Source organism: Anolis carolinensis, chromosome 2, assembly GCF_035594765.1.
Source record: "Anolis carolinensis isolate JA03-04 chromosome 2, rAnoCar3.1.pri, whole genome shotgun sequence".
Classification (NCBI taxonomy): domain Eukaryota; kingdom Metazoa; phylum Chordata; class Lepidosauria; order Squamata; family Dactyloidae; genus Anolis; species Anolis carolinensis.
This window is the reverse complement of record NC_085842.1, coordinates 200,583,017-200,598,681: the sequence shown is the minus strand read 5'-3', so window position 1 is coordinate 200,598,681 and position 15,665 is coordinate 200,583,017. Positions and strand designations below refer to the sequence as shown.

Here is a 15,665-nt window from a genome sequence, read left to right as displayed (position 1 = left end):
GATGGCCATCCAGCCTCTGCTTAAAAGCCTCCAAAGAAGGAGCCTCCACCACGGCCCGGGGGAGAGAGTTCCACTGCCGAACAGCCCTCACAGTGAGGAAGTTCTTCCTGATGTTCAGGTGGAATCTCCTTTCCTGTAGTTTGAAGCCATTGTTCCGTGTCCTAGTCTGCAGGGCAGCAGAAAATAAGCTTGCTCCCTCCTCCCTATGACTTCCCCTCACATATTTGTACATGGCTATCATGTCTCCTCTCAGCCTTCTCTTCTGCAGGCTAAACATGCCCAGCTCTTTAAGCCTCTCCTCATAGGGCTTGTTCTCCAGACCCTTAATCATTTTAGTTGCCCTCCTCTGGACGCTTTCCAGCTTGTCAGCATCTCCCTTCATCTGCGGTGCCCAAAACTGGACACAGTATTCCAGGTGTGGTCTGACCAAGGCAGAATAGAGGGGGAGCATGACTTCCCTGGATCTAGACGTTATTCCCCTATTGATGCAGGCCAAAATCCCATTGGCTTTTTTAGCTGCCGCATCACATTGTAGGCTCATGTTTAACTTGTTGTCCACGAGGACTCCAAGATCTTTTTCGCACACACTGCTGTCAAGCCAGGCGTCCCCCATTCTGTATCTTTGATTTCCATTTTTTCTGCTGAAGTGAAGTATCTTGCATTTGTCCCTGTTGAACTTCATTTTGTTAGTTTCGGCCCATCTCTCTAGTCTGTCAAGATCGTTTTGAATTCTGCTCCTGTCTTCTGGAGTGTTAGCTATCCCTCCGAGTTTGGTGTCATCTGCAAACTTGATGATCGTGCCTTCTAACCCTTCGTCTAAGTCGTTAATAAAGATGTTGAACAGAACCGGGCCCAGGACGGAGCCCTGCGGCACTCCACATGTCACTTCTTTCCATGATGAAGACGACGCATTGGTGAGCACCCTTTGGGTTCGTTCGCTTAGCCAATTACAGATCCACCTAACCGTAGTTTTGTCTAGCCCACATTTTACTAGTTTGTTTGCCAGAAGGTCGTGGGGGACTTTGTCGAAGGCCTTACTGAAATCTAGATATGCTACATCCACGGCATTCCCTGTATCGACCCAACTCGTAACTCTATCGAAAAAAGAGATCAGATTAGTCTGGCATGACTTGTTTTTGGTAAATCCGTGTTGACTATTAGCAATGACCGCATTTGTTTCTAAGTGTTTGCAGACCACTTCCTTAATGATCTTTTCCAGAATCTTGCCTGGTATTGATGTGAGGCTGACCGGACGGTAATTGTTTGGGTCGTTCTTTTTTCCCTTCTTGAAGATAGGGACCACATTCGCCCTCCTCCAATCTGCTGGGACTTCTCCTGTTCTCCAAGAACTCTCGAAGATGATTGCCAGTGGTTCTGAAATAACTTCCGCTAGTTCCTTCAATACTCTTGGATGTAGCTGATCTGGCCCTGGGGACTTGAATTCGTTTAGAGTGGCCAGGTGTTCCTGGACAACTTGTTTCCCTATTTGGGGTTGGATTTCCCCCAATCCTTCGTCCATTCCATGTTGCTGAGGTTGAAGATGGCTTTCTTTTTGTGAGAAGATCGAGGCAAAGAAGGCATTAAGCAGTTCTGCCTTTTCCCTATCCCCTGTCACCATCACCCCATCTACTCCTTGCAGTGGCCCTATCGCCTCCTTTTTCTTCCTTTTTCTACCAACATAAGCAAAAAAACCTTTTTTGTTGTTTTTTATGTCCCTGGCAAGCCTGAGCTCATTTTGCGCTTTAGCCTTGCGAACCTTTTCCCTACAGGAGTTGGCTATACGTTTGAATTCTTCTTTGGTGATTTCTCCCCTTTTCCACTTCTTGTGCATGTCACTTTTGAGCTTTAGCTCAGTTAGAAGTTCTTTGGACATCCATTCTGGCTTCTTTGCACTTGTCTTATTTTTCTTCTTTGTTGGCACTGTTTGCATTTGCGCCTTGAGTATTTCACTTTTGAAAAACTCCCATCCATCCTTAACTCCCTTGTTTTTTAATATCGGCGTCCATGGAATGCCGCTCAGTAATTCCTTCATTTTTTGGAAGTCAGCTCTCTTAAAGTCCAGAATGCGTGTTTGACTTGTCTTAGTTTCAGCATTCCTTTGTATTGCAAACTGCAGGAGCACATGGTCACTTGCCCCTAAGGATCCAACCACTTCAACTGTATTGATCAGGTCTTCCACATTTGTTAAGATTAGATCAAGAGTTGCTGATCCCCTTGTTGCCTCTTCTACCTTCTGGACCATAAAATTATCTGCAAGGCAAGTGAGGAATTTGTTGGACTTTGTACTCTTGGCTGAGTTTGTTTTCCAGCAGATATCGGGATAATTGAAATCGCCCATGACTACTATATCTCTTCTTTGTGCCTGTTTGGTCAGCTGTTGACAGAAGGCTTCATCAAGTCCTTCATCCTGACTCGGAGGTCTGTAGTAGACACCCACAACAAGATCTTTTTGAGTCCCGGTTCCCTTGATTCTTATCCAGATGCTTTCAAGCTGGTTTCCCGGATTACAGTCTTGCATTTCTTCTGCAACGTAACTGTTTTTGACATATAAAGCTACTCCCCCTCCTCTCCCCTTTGTTCTATTTCTGTGAAAGAGGTTATAGCCCTCAATGGTTAAATTCCAGTGATGGGAGTCATCCCACCAGGTTTCAGTGATGCCTATGACATCGTATGTGTGGTGCTGTGCTAGGAGTTGGAGTTCGTCTTGCTTTGTTTTCAAGGATGACTGGTGCCTTTGTGACTTAATCAGTCTGTCTTCCACTGACACCATTTTGCTAAATAATATGCAGCTGGCATACCTAACTGATGGGCCAGAGAATTCATAGATGGAGATTGATTTGTTTACCCTTTGCTTCTCTGTGAATTTCTTGGTTTCATGAATGAGGTACACTTGAATGGGACTGAAAAAAGAAACAATGCAGTTGCAATTAGGTTGTAGCTAAAGTAGGAGAAGAGTAAAATGTAGCAAGGGCCAATACAAAATAGGAAAGCAAAGTTCAGTTATTGTGATGACTCATGGGCCATGTAGTCCCGTTCCTAGTACTATTGTGGCAGATGAAGAGGAAAACTTGGGTTTCCCACCGTTTCAGCCAGAATTGGAGCCCTTGCACCTGCAAGATGTTTGCCCACAAGAAGTCAGCCAAACAAGCCTTGAGCAGAAATCTCCCCCATTTTCTCGCCGGGATTATTATAATCGAGATAGAGGCGCTAGGGAGGCGAATCGCAGAAGCGCCAGGATTGCTGCCAGACAATTAGCTGATTAAGCCTGTTTCCCTTGGGAAATCTTAAGGAGTCATGCATCTGGACACAGTATGGGTTTCGTTTCTTGTTCCCCAGGGAAAGTGTTCCTTGGCGGGAAAACAAGATCCTATATAGGTGTTTACCCGCAAGGAAATCCTTGCGGAGTCAATTCGTCATCTTCGGGAGTGAGATCGTGTGTGGACTACGCTACTCCAGTTCCCTGTTTCCCGGACCTTGCCACGGACCTTGTTCTAGTCCCAAGCCTGCCTTGTCCTCGGATCTTGCCACGGACCTCGTTCTTGCTTCTTGCCTCTTGTTGCCACGTATCAAGCCTTGTTTGCCAAGAATCTAGTTTGCTTCCAGCCTTGTTGTCAAGCTCCATTGGACTAAAGGACCCTGTCATTTCCCCACACTTTGCTTGGCAAAGTGTGTGTTTCGGTTATTGGATTATAACTTTGGACTCTAATATCACATATTGGACATTGTTTTCCTGGACTATATTTGACCTTTCCTGAAGGGTCTACTTCTGAACTATATTCTTCACTTGTTTTTATTGACTTTATATATTCCTTTAATAAAGATATTAGATAGATTCTGGTCTCTGCGCATGGTTATTGGTGCTCTGCAGCCTGGGTCCTGACAGTTATTATAGATGCATCCATTCCACAACGGTGCAATGTTAGGCTCATAGTTCCATTCATAAACCCACCATTTGGTAGACATATTCCATGGAAGCAATTTACATTTGTTCAAGAATGCAAAAATTACTGACATGAACTGGGAATGTTTTTTTTTCTCCACAGTATTCCACAAATAGAAATGAAGCTAGCTCATTCATTCCTTAAACTAACCAAACCAGTTTTAGGGAAGTTTTTTGTGTGTTGGTGTTCCTGACACTCCACCTGTGATCTCAACTATCCTGCTATTCACCATTGAGATCTGGGTTATTCTTCACTAACTGTAACTTAGATTATGAATAGCCTTATGCTGGTATTATATTTGACCTTAAAAATACATAATGACTTCAGGTTCTTATAAATTAGCGTATGGTGTCTGAAATCAGAAGATGTTCCTGGTTAGTGAAAATCAAGCTAAGAACATTGAGGATAAAATTGATCAAATTCACAGCAACTTGGATATTGCTGCTCCAGCAGTAACATCAGCTGTAAAGCATGTAGGTTAATTATTAAATCCTGGAAGTTTACTGCATGAGACAGATGAAAAAAAATCTTGTATATGAAAATCTTATCTATGGTTGAGGATCACATGAGCACTCATAGCAGAGGACACTGCATGTGACAGCTCTGACCTCCACATTATAATTACATGTAAACATGGCTACCAAATATAAATTTGAATTCATTTTCTGGGGTGTAAGGATGTAACAGGTCATACACCTATATTCTAAACACAGGATAAATGAATGATTAGGGAAGTGGGGGGACGGGTAAGTGCCAATGAAATGCTGTTGACTTATATATTCCCTGATTTATTATAACTTTTGATTTTCTCATTTACAACGGTTACCATATGATGTATAGAACACATTTTTATACAAGCCTTCGGAATGAATATAACAAAACCAACAGGAAAAATAAAACACCATAGCAAAAGTGAAACCACAAGAAAAGGCAGATTTAAAAAAAATAAAATCTTAAAAAGCCATAAAGATAGAATAGTATTCACCGGGTACCCAAATGGACATAAAGCAAACAAGTGAGTTTTTCTGGGAAAGGTGTTCTATAGAATGGGTGGTGCAATGGGTTAAACCCTTGTGCCATCTGAACTGCTGAATTGAAGATTAGCAGTTCTAATCCGCAAGACAGGGTGAGCTTCCGTCTGTCAGCTCTAGCTTCCCATACGGGGACATGAGAGAAGCCCCCTGCAGGATGGTAACACATTTGGGTGTCCCATGGGCAATGTCTTTGGAGACAGCTGATTTACTCACACCAGAAGCTACTTGTTTCAATTTGTGATAAAAAAACTGCAGAAGAGCCCTCATGCTCATAGCCATTTGCTACTACTAGGTACTTTCTGGAATATGCATTACTTTGGTTAGCCCAATCTGAAGCCATTTAAGATTGAAATTAGCCATTTGAATTGGACCTGGAAACAGTCTGACAGCTCCAGATAGTTGTCAGATAATACAATCGTACTGATCAGTATAGCCTAGGTTCTTTCTTAGAAATATTGTGTAGTTATAAACCTATAGGACCGAATAGTTATATAGATATTATAATTAGTAAATGATAATTACATACATCGTATTTCAGAGAAGCCTTTAGCATGGATTTATCATATTACTTTGAAAGTACCAATGTGTGCAATTTGAGAGTGAGTGCAGCATTTCCCTTTTGGATAATAAAAGTATACTAATTTTACTTTTGCGGGTGTCCAACATTTCAGTATTTTCCAGAGATTTCTTACGTTCATAAGTAAAAGGTGTTGTTTTCAATGCTGCGTACGTGGAAATTCAAAGAGCATGTTTTTGCCTCCTGTATATAAAAAGCATGCACACGTAAACAGAAGGACAAATTCTGGGTACCTTGGTGGCGAACAATTTAGGAAAACAAAATCTTTTTAAAAACCTGGATATATCCTTGCTTGAAAGGGTAGGATATTGGCAGATGTCCTATTATTGAAATGTGATAGGAAGTTATAGTTATAATTCCTGTTTGAGTTATGTACAAGGGTCAGGAGTATTTTTGGTTTGCGGATGACCAGAACATCTAGAAATGGCAGTTTTCCTTCCTTTTCTTTTTCCATGGTGAATTGGATGTTTGGGTGGATGCTGTTAAGGTGGGCCAGGAACTTGCTGAGTTCTTCCTCTCCATGGCTCCAAATTGTGAAGGTGTCATCTACGTATCTGAACCAAACAGTAGGCTTTTTTGTACTTGTAGTTGGCTTTTTTTTACTTGTAGACATTCCCCCCCCCCTCTCTCTCTCTCTCACACACACACACATTCACACAGTCTTTCCACACCAGAGTTGTTGTTGTGTGTAACTTCTCAAGTAATTTCTAACTTATAGCAAACAAATGATACAATTTGCTAATATTTATTCAGAAGGGGCTTATCTTTGCTTCCTTCTAAGGCTGAGAGAATGGAACTATGCTAAGATTACACAATATATTTCCATGGCTGAGCAGGGATTTTAACCCTGACTTCCCAACTTCCTCATCTAACAGGCCATTATTACTACTATAGACAATCACTTGTTGCCAAGTATGATTATCTTCCAAGAGTCTTGGTTGTGGGTCCATACATAACTGTGGAAGCCTATTCTGGATCTGCAAGGGCTTTCACAATGAGAACATAGATTTCCAGATGGAAGGTGGTCCTGACAAAGGTTTGCTTGATGGACTTCCCTCTTGGCATGTTTCTTGCTTTTGCCCTCCCTTTGTGCCTCCTCAAATCCATAGAACTGTTGGTAACAGCTGACCTCCAACTAGAGTGCCAGGGCTTCCCATTTCTTGATGTGTATTCCACATTTTTTTAAAGTTAGCTTTAAGCTCATCTTCAGATCTCTTTTTCCATTTTCCTTTCTTGAGCTGAGAATAAGGTAATTGCTTCAGGAGATAGTGATCGGGCATTTGGACAGTGTGGTCAATCTACTCCTTTATTTATTTATTTAATTAATTGCAGTATTTATATTCCGCCCTTTTCACCCCGAAGGGGACTCAAGGCGGATCACATTGCAGATATAAGGCAAACATTCAGTGCCATAACATAGAACAGAGACAGACGCAGGCACGGGCTGGCCTCAAACTCATGACCTCTTGGTCAGAGTGGTTTGTTGCAGCTGGCTGCTAACCAGCCTGCGCCACAGCCCGACCAACTCCATGTTGGCTCTCTCTGCACCAGAGGACCCCCCACCCCCAAAAAAGAAGGCTTTTTTCACCAGAGAGACCCCCTCATTTGTTTTGATCACTGGAGACAAGATAAAAGGTAAAATTCTCAAGAAAAAATAATTTGACTTGGTTTTGAAGACAGCTATTTAATTTACAGAAGTCAAGTAGTTTGGGGAGAAACCGTTGTAGGCATAGAAAGGCATGACAGCAGAAAGGTAGGTGTTAGGCCAGTAATTCGTGATCTGTTTGTCAGGTGCCAATTGAAATAAAATTTAAAAAAAGATTTCTTTGGGCTGACAGCACCCAACTGCAGACAAGGCTGCTTGATATCTTTCTGCATGAGTCAGTGTCCTGGTCTTGTCCCTTGCTGACACACTGATCAATGGCTTATGCAAGAAACAAAGAAGGGATGAACTCTTCAGCGGATGAGTTGTTCTTAGGGTTATACAGTATGGCTGAAGTGTGCTTTTGGTTATAATTTGAGAGAAAAGGCTATCTCTGCTTTTAAAGGTTTGCAAAGCACTATTTGACCTTCATGAAGAGAAAAAAGATTACACAAAAACCTTGAATATTCTTTTTCACTGCAGTAGTTTTGTGACTCTCTTTCACTGCAATCCCTAGCTTTTAGGATTGAGGAGCACATTTGGAATTTTGAGAAGGTGTCAAGCTGATATGATAACCCAGAGTCAGGAACAAAAAACAAAGTGTTACAAGGAGGCCAAGCAAAAGTGGCAAAATTCAACCGTATAACTGTAGAACTATTAATCTTTCCTTCTAGATTATAAACTGTGTGGCCTTACCTGCTGCATATATGGGGAATTTTTCTAGTTTGGGCCCTGCTCCAGGAAAAAAAAATGATGTATTAACTAGCTAGCTAGCTTGTTTCCAACTTAATCATAACCACACCTACCACAGTTGGTTTGTTGCAAAATCATAGTAGAAGTGTCAAACATATTTTTCAGGTGTTAGTCAAATGTTTTAAAAATGGATAATTGTATAATAATAATAATAATAATAATAATAATAATAATAATAATAATAATAATAATTGTCATCAACATCATCATTATCCTAGGCGATCACTGGTGGCCGAGTATAATTGTCTTCAAAAGGTAGAAAGTCTTGGCGGCAGGCCTGTAAGTGACTGTTGAGAACTACCCTGGATTCACATGGTCTTTCACAATGAGGGCATAGGCCCCTTCTGCCATATAATCCAGATTATCAACGCAGATAATCCACATCTGCCTTGAACTGGGTTATATCAGTCTACGCTGCCATATAATCCAGTTTCAGTCAGATGATCTGGATTTTATATGGCTGTGTAGAAGGGGCCATAGATTTCCAGATGGAAGGGGGTCATGACAAGGTTTTGTTTGGCATGGTATCCTCTTGGTACATTTTTACCTTTTGCCCTGTATTAGTGCCTCTTCAAAATATACAGAGTTTATTCACAGACCAAGAGCAAGATGGATGAATGATATCCTTGAAGTGACTAGCTTTTCCTTGAAGGAGCTGGGAGTGGTGATGGCTGACAGCGAGCTCTGACGTGGACTGGTCCATGAGGTCACAAAGAGTCGGAAGCGACTGAACGAATAGACAACAGCATTCACAGACCATCTGAAACATATATTAATATTAGCTTGGAAATCTGAACTTCTTTAAATCCTACTAGAAAAACAGACATACTCCAGTTACAAGAAAGACTGCTTTTTGCATCTATACATTTTTTCTCTGACTTTTCCTCCTTCCATTCATTATTTATTGTTGGGGGAGCAAGGTGTTGTAATTTAGCTGCTTGTCTGCATGTGGCAGGATCGCCAAAAACTCCCAGGGAAGACATAGAGTAAAATCATTTGCTTTTACTGTTACTGCCCACTGCATCTCTGTATTAATCATTATCTTATTTGCTTGCTTCTTTCAAAAGGCAAGACATGCCCAGATTGTGTTAAGTAGACTTCACAAACAATGGTTAAATCTTTCTCTGAAGTATAGGAGTTAATAATCTAAAATGCTGTAATAGTGAAGGATGCTTTGAACTTCACCTTGGTGGAAAAGAAAACAATGTTTATAAAACATGTGGGTGTTTTTCTTAAGGAAAGTGGGTTTGGATAAATGTTGGTGGTCGTTTTAATCATATATCAAAGTTGTTGAAATGAGAGGCAGCCCCATTAGACAGTATCTCCCAGCATATTTCACTTTTAACTGTGGCTGCTGTGAGGTGTAGTCCAATGAGTTGAGCTCCAGCAGCCGAAGAAGAAAGAAGCAGGGAGCCATCTTAGCTCGAGGTATCCTTTGTCTCTTAAAGTGTGGTAGAAAGTAGAGTACTTTCCCTGGAGTTCAACTGTTGTCTCCACCCTGGAAAGGTCAGATGACCTAGCTAAAGTTCTAGCCCTTGAACACACAGCAGAAGCTCCTCTTCTCAAGCACAGAGCCAAAACTCCACCCCCATTAAGCACACAGTCTCAAACACACGCAGCCATAAAAACAAGTCTTGAAGCAGAGGGATCAGTTCCTCAAACACCAGAACAACCACAAAGGGACTGTGGGATATTTGTCTTCTTGACAGAACATCTAATGAGCTACATCTACAGAAAATGCAAACAGCTTACTTAGATGGAAGAGGGGATCCAGAAACCCAAGGTCCGTATGTAGATGCTTTAAGGACATTAAGGAACAGATCATTTTAGATTCAACATTGGTTATAAGCTTGGTAGATTTAGGGAATGTTGTGGATGTAACATATCTTGATTTCAGTAAGGCCTTCAACAAAGTCCTCCATGACGTTCTTGCAAGCAAGCTAGTCAAATGTGGGCTAGGCAATGCTGCTATTAGGTGGATTTGTAATTGGCTAAGCAACCAAACCAATAGTTCACTTCATCCTGGAAAAGAAGTAGAGTGCTGCAGGGTTTGGTCCTGGGCCCAGTACTGTTCAATGTCTTTATTAATGACTTGGATGAAGGGTTAGAGGGCGTTCTTATCAAGTTTGCAAATGACACCAATTAGAACAGATAGCTAATATTGCAGAGGACAGGATCAGAATTCAAAATGACCTTAACAGATTAGAGAGCTGGGCCTAACAAAATGAATTTCAACAAGGACAAATGTAAGATCCTACACTTAGGCAGATATAATGAAGCGCAAAGATACAGAATGGGTGGTGCCTGGCTCAACACCAGTCCATGTGAAAGAGATCTTGGAGTCTTCGTGGGCGACAAGGTGAACATCAGCTAAAAAAACCAATGGGATTTTGGACTGCATCAAAAGGAGCTGGCCTACTGCCCCCTTTCCAGAAAAAATATTACTCAGCGCCCCCCAGGAAAAGGGGGCGTGGCTTAGAGGGGTGGCCGTGGCTCCTGCTCAAGAGGGCAGGGCTGAGCCTCTCCCCTAGTCCAAGATGCAGGGCTGGGAGGGGGAGGGGGCGGGGCCACAAATGGGTGGCCAGGACTGGGGTGGGCGGAGTTATGAGCTCTAAGGGAGGGCTGAGCTTCTATCCCTGTCCTGCGGCGCCTGCCAGGACACAGGAGGAGGGGCTAAAGGAGGGGCAGGGCCTCTTCCCAAGTGCCTGACAGGGCTGAACCTCTATACCCCACCCCCATGTTCTAACAAGCGCCTCAGGGGAGGTATACAGAGGTTCAGCCCTGTCTCACGCTCTTGGGAAGAGGCCCCACCCCTAGCCCCGCCATTTAGTCCTAAAAGGCCTCTCAGGAGAGGTATAGAGGCTCAGCCCTATCTTGGGCTCTTGGAAGGTGGCCCCACCCCCTTCCCTAGCTCCGCCCTCTGTGTCCCAACAAGCGCCTCAGGAGAGGTATAGATTCTCAGCCCTGTCTTGGGCTCTTGGGAAGAAGCCACGCCCGCTCCTCTAGCTCCGCCCCTAACAGGAGCCTCAGGTGCTCAGCCCTGTCTCCGGCACTTGGGAAGAGGCCCCGCCCCTCCCCTGACCCCGCCCCTGTGTCCTAATAGGTGCCATCACTGCCCCCCCCCCAGATCACTGCAGCACCCACCAGGGGGCGGTAGCGCCCATTTTGGGAATCACTAGTCTAGATTGAGGGAAGTCATGGTGCCTCTCTATTCGGCTTTAGTTAGACTTCACCTGGAAAACTGTGTCCAATTCTGGGAACCACAGTTCAAAAGAGATTGACAAGCTGGAAGGCATTCAGAGGCGGGCGACTAAAATGATCAAAGGTCTGGAGACTATGCCCTATGAGGAGCATCTTAAAGAACTGAACACGTTTAGCCTGCAGAAGAGAAGGTTGAGAGGAGACATGATAGCCATGTATAAATATGTGAAAGGATGCCATAAGGAAGAGAGAGCAGACTTTTTTTCTGCTGCCCTGGAAACTACTCTCGGAGCAATTCATTAAAATTACAGGAGTTTCCACCTGAACATTAGGAAGAACTCCCTGACTGTAAGAGCTGTTCAGCAGTGGACCTCTCTGCCTTGGAGTGTGGTGGAAGTTCCTTCCTTGGAAGCTTTTAAACAGGCTGGATGACCATTTGTCAGGGGACTAAATGGCCCACGTGGTCTCTTCCAAAATAATAATTCTACGATTCTAACGTGTGGGCAGGTACATTATTTCTAGTCTAAATTCTTTCTCTAAATCCTGTTATTGGTCCCAGCTAGAATAGAATGATTGAGTCATTTGAAATTTGAGTCATACAAGTTCTGTTGATTCAGTGAATTTACTGTAATTGGGGTTTAGGTCTATGAATTTAGACTGAACTGTTTACATTTTTGCATGAAGACAACAGAAAATACACTTAATCTTATACAGTGGTACAGGCAGGCACTAGCAACAAATATACATTCTGTGAATAGATTAGGAGGAAAAATTATATGAGTTATACTTAAATGCTCCAGGGAAAATATTTGGAAATGTTTGCATTGTAAACAGGTATCTAAATGAATGCATTTATTAGATAGTCAGAAAAATGGATGTTGAAAATGTAGAAACCACATATTTGCATAGCACTGAATGCTCCTTTGAGGGCCTTTCTATGTACAAAAGAGACTCAAATTTTGCTGCCATTTTTGTTACAGTAATTGGAAATCAAATATGTAGCTGTTCACAAGATTGGGATATTCCAGATTAATTATTACTTTCCATTCATTCATTCATGAGCCAGCTTTTCCCCAAAACTAAGACTCAGAATTTGATTCTGAAGTGCTCAGAAAGACCTTTGGAAACTCCCTTAATGTTTAAAAGTATTTTGGTGTGGAAAGAGGGAGAGTGTTGAAGCAACTTTTCAAGTAATGCAGGTCTTACTGAATTAGTTACATGGTGCTTTGAAGTCTACCAGTTGCTTTGGAAAAATTAATGTTTAGATGTAATAAAGTGTGAAGATACTGAAGTTCTTTCTAATTGTTTCACAGTTAATTAAATGAGATAGAAAGGCTTTGAAATATAAAATGTGTAGGCTGTGAAGTCCCACATTCCTTGATTGAGTGAAATACACATTTTACATATTCATGCCCCCTCCCCACATCTTACATAAGAAATTGGGACATAAGATTCTCTATGTCATTGGATTGAATCCTCCACCATTTTGGACATATAAAAAAGAGTTTATTTAGAGGGAGTGTTGTGATTTTTGGGCTGTATGTGTGTGTTCTAGCAGCATTTTTTCCTGATGTTTCACCTGAATATGTGGCTGGCATCTTCAAAGGTTTATTTAGAGTTGCAGACCACAATATTTGGAAGACCACATACTCCTAATCCTGTTTTGTAGCCTTTGGAACATTTTAAAACCAGCTTTTCTGCTTTTATAAAATCATTGTCGCTTGTCCTCAATGGAAATTCTATGCATAGTTGAGGATCTTAGGAAATGTTCCAGGCAAGCTTGGGTGTTGGCCATGTCTGCTGGGCTTCTTCAGCCTCTTTCCAGGAAATGACACGTCCTGCAGTGCACACAGTCAATTCTGTTCTACAGGGCCTTGCAAGACAACTTCAAAATTGTGGATCTTCATATATTTACAGTATTAGTACTGAAATACATGACAGGCTTGGTGAGGAATCCCAGCCCTCCTTGGTTTGAAAACACTTGCTATAGGTAATAATGAAATTATTAGAAATTAGTTAAGGGTGTAGTACAGAATTTTCCAAACATTTCATATTTGTGCCAGACTTTTTGGACATGCCACAGTAATTCAGTTTTGCTAGCAAACCAGAGGTTAAACCAAGCCCTTATAAGAGATACAGACACATACATAAATTGTAATAGCTAAATCTGTGAGGATACAACATCTCATGAAAATGTTTGATCTATATTTTAAAAAATATATGATTTACCGTATTTCGTATTTACATAGACTCAGAAGTTTTTCATTATATGTTGCTACACACAGTTTGAAAAGCTCTGATCTAACACGTAATACGTAATCCCGGCAAGCACATGGGGAATTTTTTTGAATAGTTTTAAACAATTGCAGCTCATTTTAATTAAGAATTGTGTTTGGTTAAATATTGTTAATAAACATTTTGCTCTTGTTTTTGCAGAGATCCATCATACTTTGATGAAAACTGGTTAAACAGAATCAAAACAGAAGTAGGAGACAATTGGAGGCTAAAGGTATTTTAATTGCCTAATTGTAATATTGACATTTTAGTCTGAAGGTATTGCAGTTTATATGCATGTGGGATTTTAGCCTGCCCTTTTAAAAGGCTTAGGGTGGGCTACAGATTATAATAATTACATTAATTTGAATTAAAGATCAAGCTGAATTAAACACATAGTAACTAATTCCTTCTTAAGACTCATGTGTTTTGAATACTTTTTTCTTCCTAACTATACCGTTTTATATTTCATCTAATCTCTGCCTGTAATTTTTTTCCTGTGGCATTTCAGTGTAATTCACCTATATTGTACTTATTATAATCTGAGGCTTTAAATGTGCTTCCCAGACTGTTTCTGTGGCCCTTGACCCTCCTGACTGCTGTAGAAACTCTCTATGAGGTTTAATGAACTGTATTGAGGACCCTTCACAAAGCTACCTCATTTCTTCAATTGAACAAAATCTATTTGGTCTCTGTTTTTTTAAAAAAAACCCTTTTGCTCTCACACACCCCAAACAGGCCCAAACAGGATAATATTGCTCTAGATATAATGATATGGGGTATTGGGCTTAGTTGCATTTCCCATGTTTTTTCCTACAACTTTTTTTTGCCACTTATGTGAAATGGTCACAAGGTCACTGAGTAAAACCAGAGGTGCTTTTGTTTGAAGATTGAAGATAGAATATGATGTGTATTCTGCTGATGGGATGAACTGGGGGAAACACCTAGAAAATGCACAGAAAACATCTCTTCTCTTTGGGATGGTAGTGAAGAGGAATTCCTTACCCCCAGATTTGATTTCAAAGCACAGGTTCTTTATCTAGCATTTCAACTACCCACTGATTGAAAACACCTCCCTCAAAAAAAGATCCAAAAAGCAAAGGTATTGTCCATAATGAGATTTTGATATTCACAGAGGATCCATCAAATGGGGATCCTAACCCCCATCAAATACAAAGGGCCCGGTGTATATTCAGACTGGTTCTTTCTCAGCCATGTTTTTTAAGGCTAAAAACAAGCAGCACCAAGTCTTACGTTGTATATATGTTTATCCCCAGTATTGCTTCGTGCATGCTATTAGTAGGGTCTGGTTGAGGTTTTAAAATATTATATTAATATTGTAAATATTAGCAATAGACAAATCACATTCCTAAGATGTGTCATATGTTGGTTAGCAGAGATAGCCTGTGGTGCAGTGGTTCTCAACCTGTGGGTCCCCAGGTGTTTTGGCCTACAACTTCCAGGAATTCCAGCCAGTTTACCAGCTGTTGGGATTTCTGGGAGTTAAAGGCCAAAGCATCTGGGCACCCACAGGTTGAGAACCACTGCTGTGGTGGTTAATTGTTATGCAGTTGTAAAACTGTAATCTTTATTCCCTTTTTTAAGATCAGAAGCAAAGCAGATATTGGTGAACCATAGTTACTTACCTACAAACTAGTTCTACTTAGTGCTGAATATGTGTCGCACTCTGCTTCAACAACACGGGCCTGAATGCTCTTCTCCCCAATCCAAACATCTTATTGAACCCAATTCTCAGTCTAGAGGAAGCAGCTCCATTGTGTGAAGAATTTTCTTTCTTGCCTCTTTCCATTCCACCACTAAAAATGGCCATTTAATGTTAGTTATTAATATTTTTGCTAACTGTTGCTGTACACCATGGGTAAGAAGTATAAATTAATCTTCTTTATGTTTACAGTGCATTTTTGCAGAAGGGAAAGCCAATTTTTCCCATTGGAATCTTTTCACCCCATTGAGGTCTAACCTGATGATCTAGAGGTAAAATGGGAGCTTCACTCTTGAATCCCAGATTCCTCTTGGCCACATAAAATCAAGCAATGGGAAGGACTGCTGCACTTATTGTCATCATTCCACATTTATTGATTTTAGAAGTCTCAAATGTGCTTGCTGAAATCTTTGCTCAGTTGATTCTTTGTGGGATTGGTGTCACAGATAACTTCATACATTATTAATTGCTTCTTTCTTTGCCTCTGAATGATCTGACCTTGTGATTATTTGTGCCTGAT

General features: G+C 41.3%; 1 protein-coding gene across 2 annotated transcripts in view; it reads left to right on the top strand.

The window, feature by feature from the left end:
• The window catches only part of hook3 (hook microtubule tethering protein 3), an 82,551-nt gene that overhangs the window by 16,001 nt on the left and 50,885 nt on the right, over positions 1-15,665 (top strand). For both annotated transcript variants that reach the window (XM_003226029.4, XM_062974151.1), the window contains exon 3: positions 13,585-13,657. In XM_003226029.4, coding sequence (XP_003226077.1) covers positions 13,585-13,657 — 73 coding nt within the window. The remainder of the gene's footprint in view (positions 1-13,584; positions 13,658-15,665) is intronic.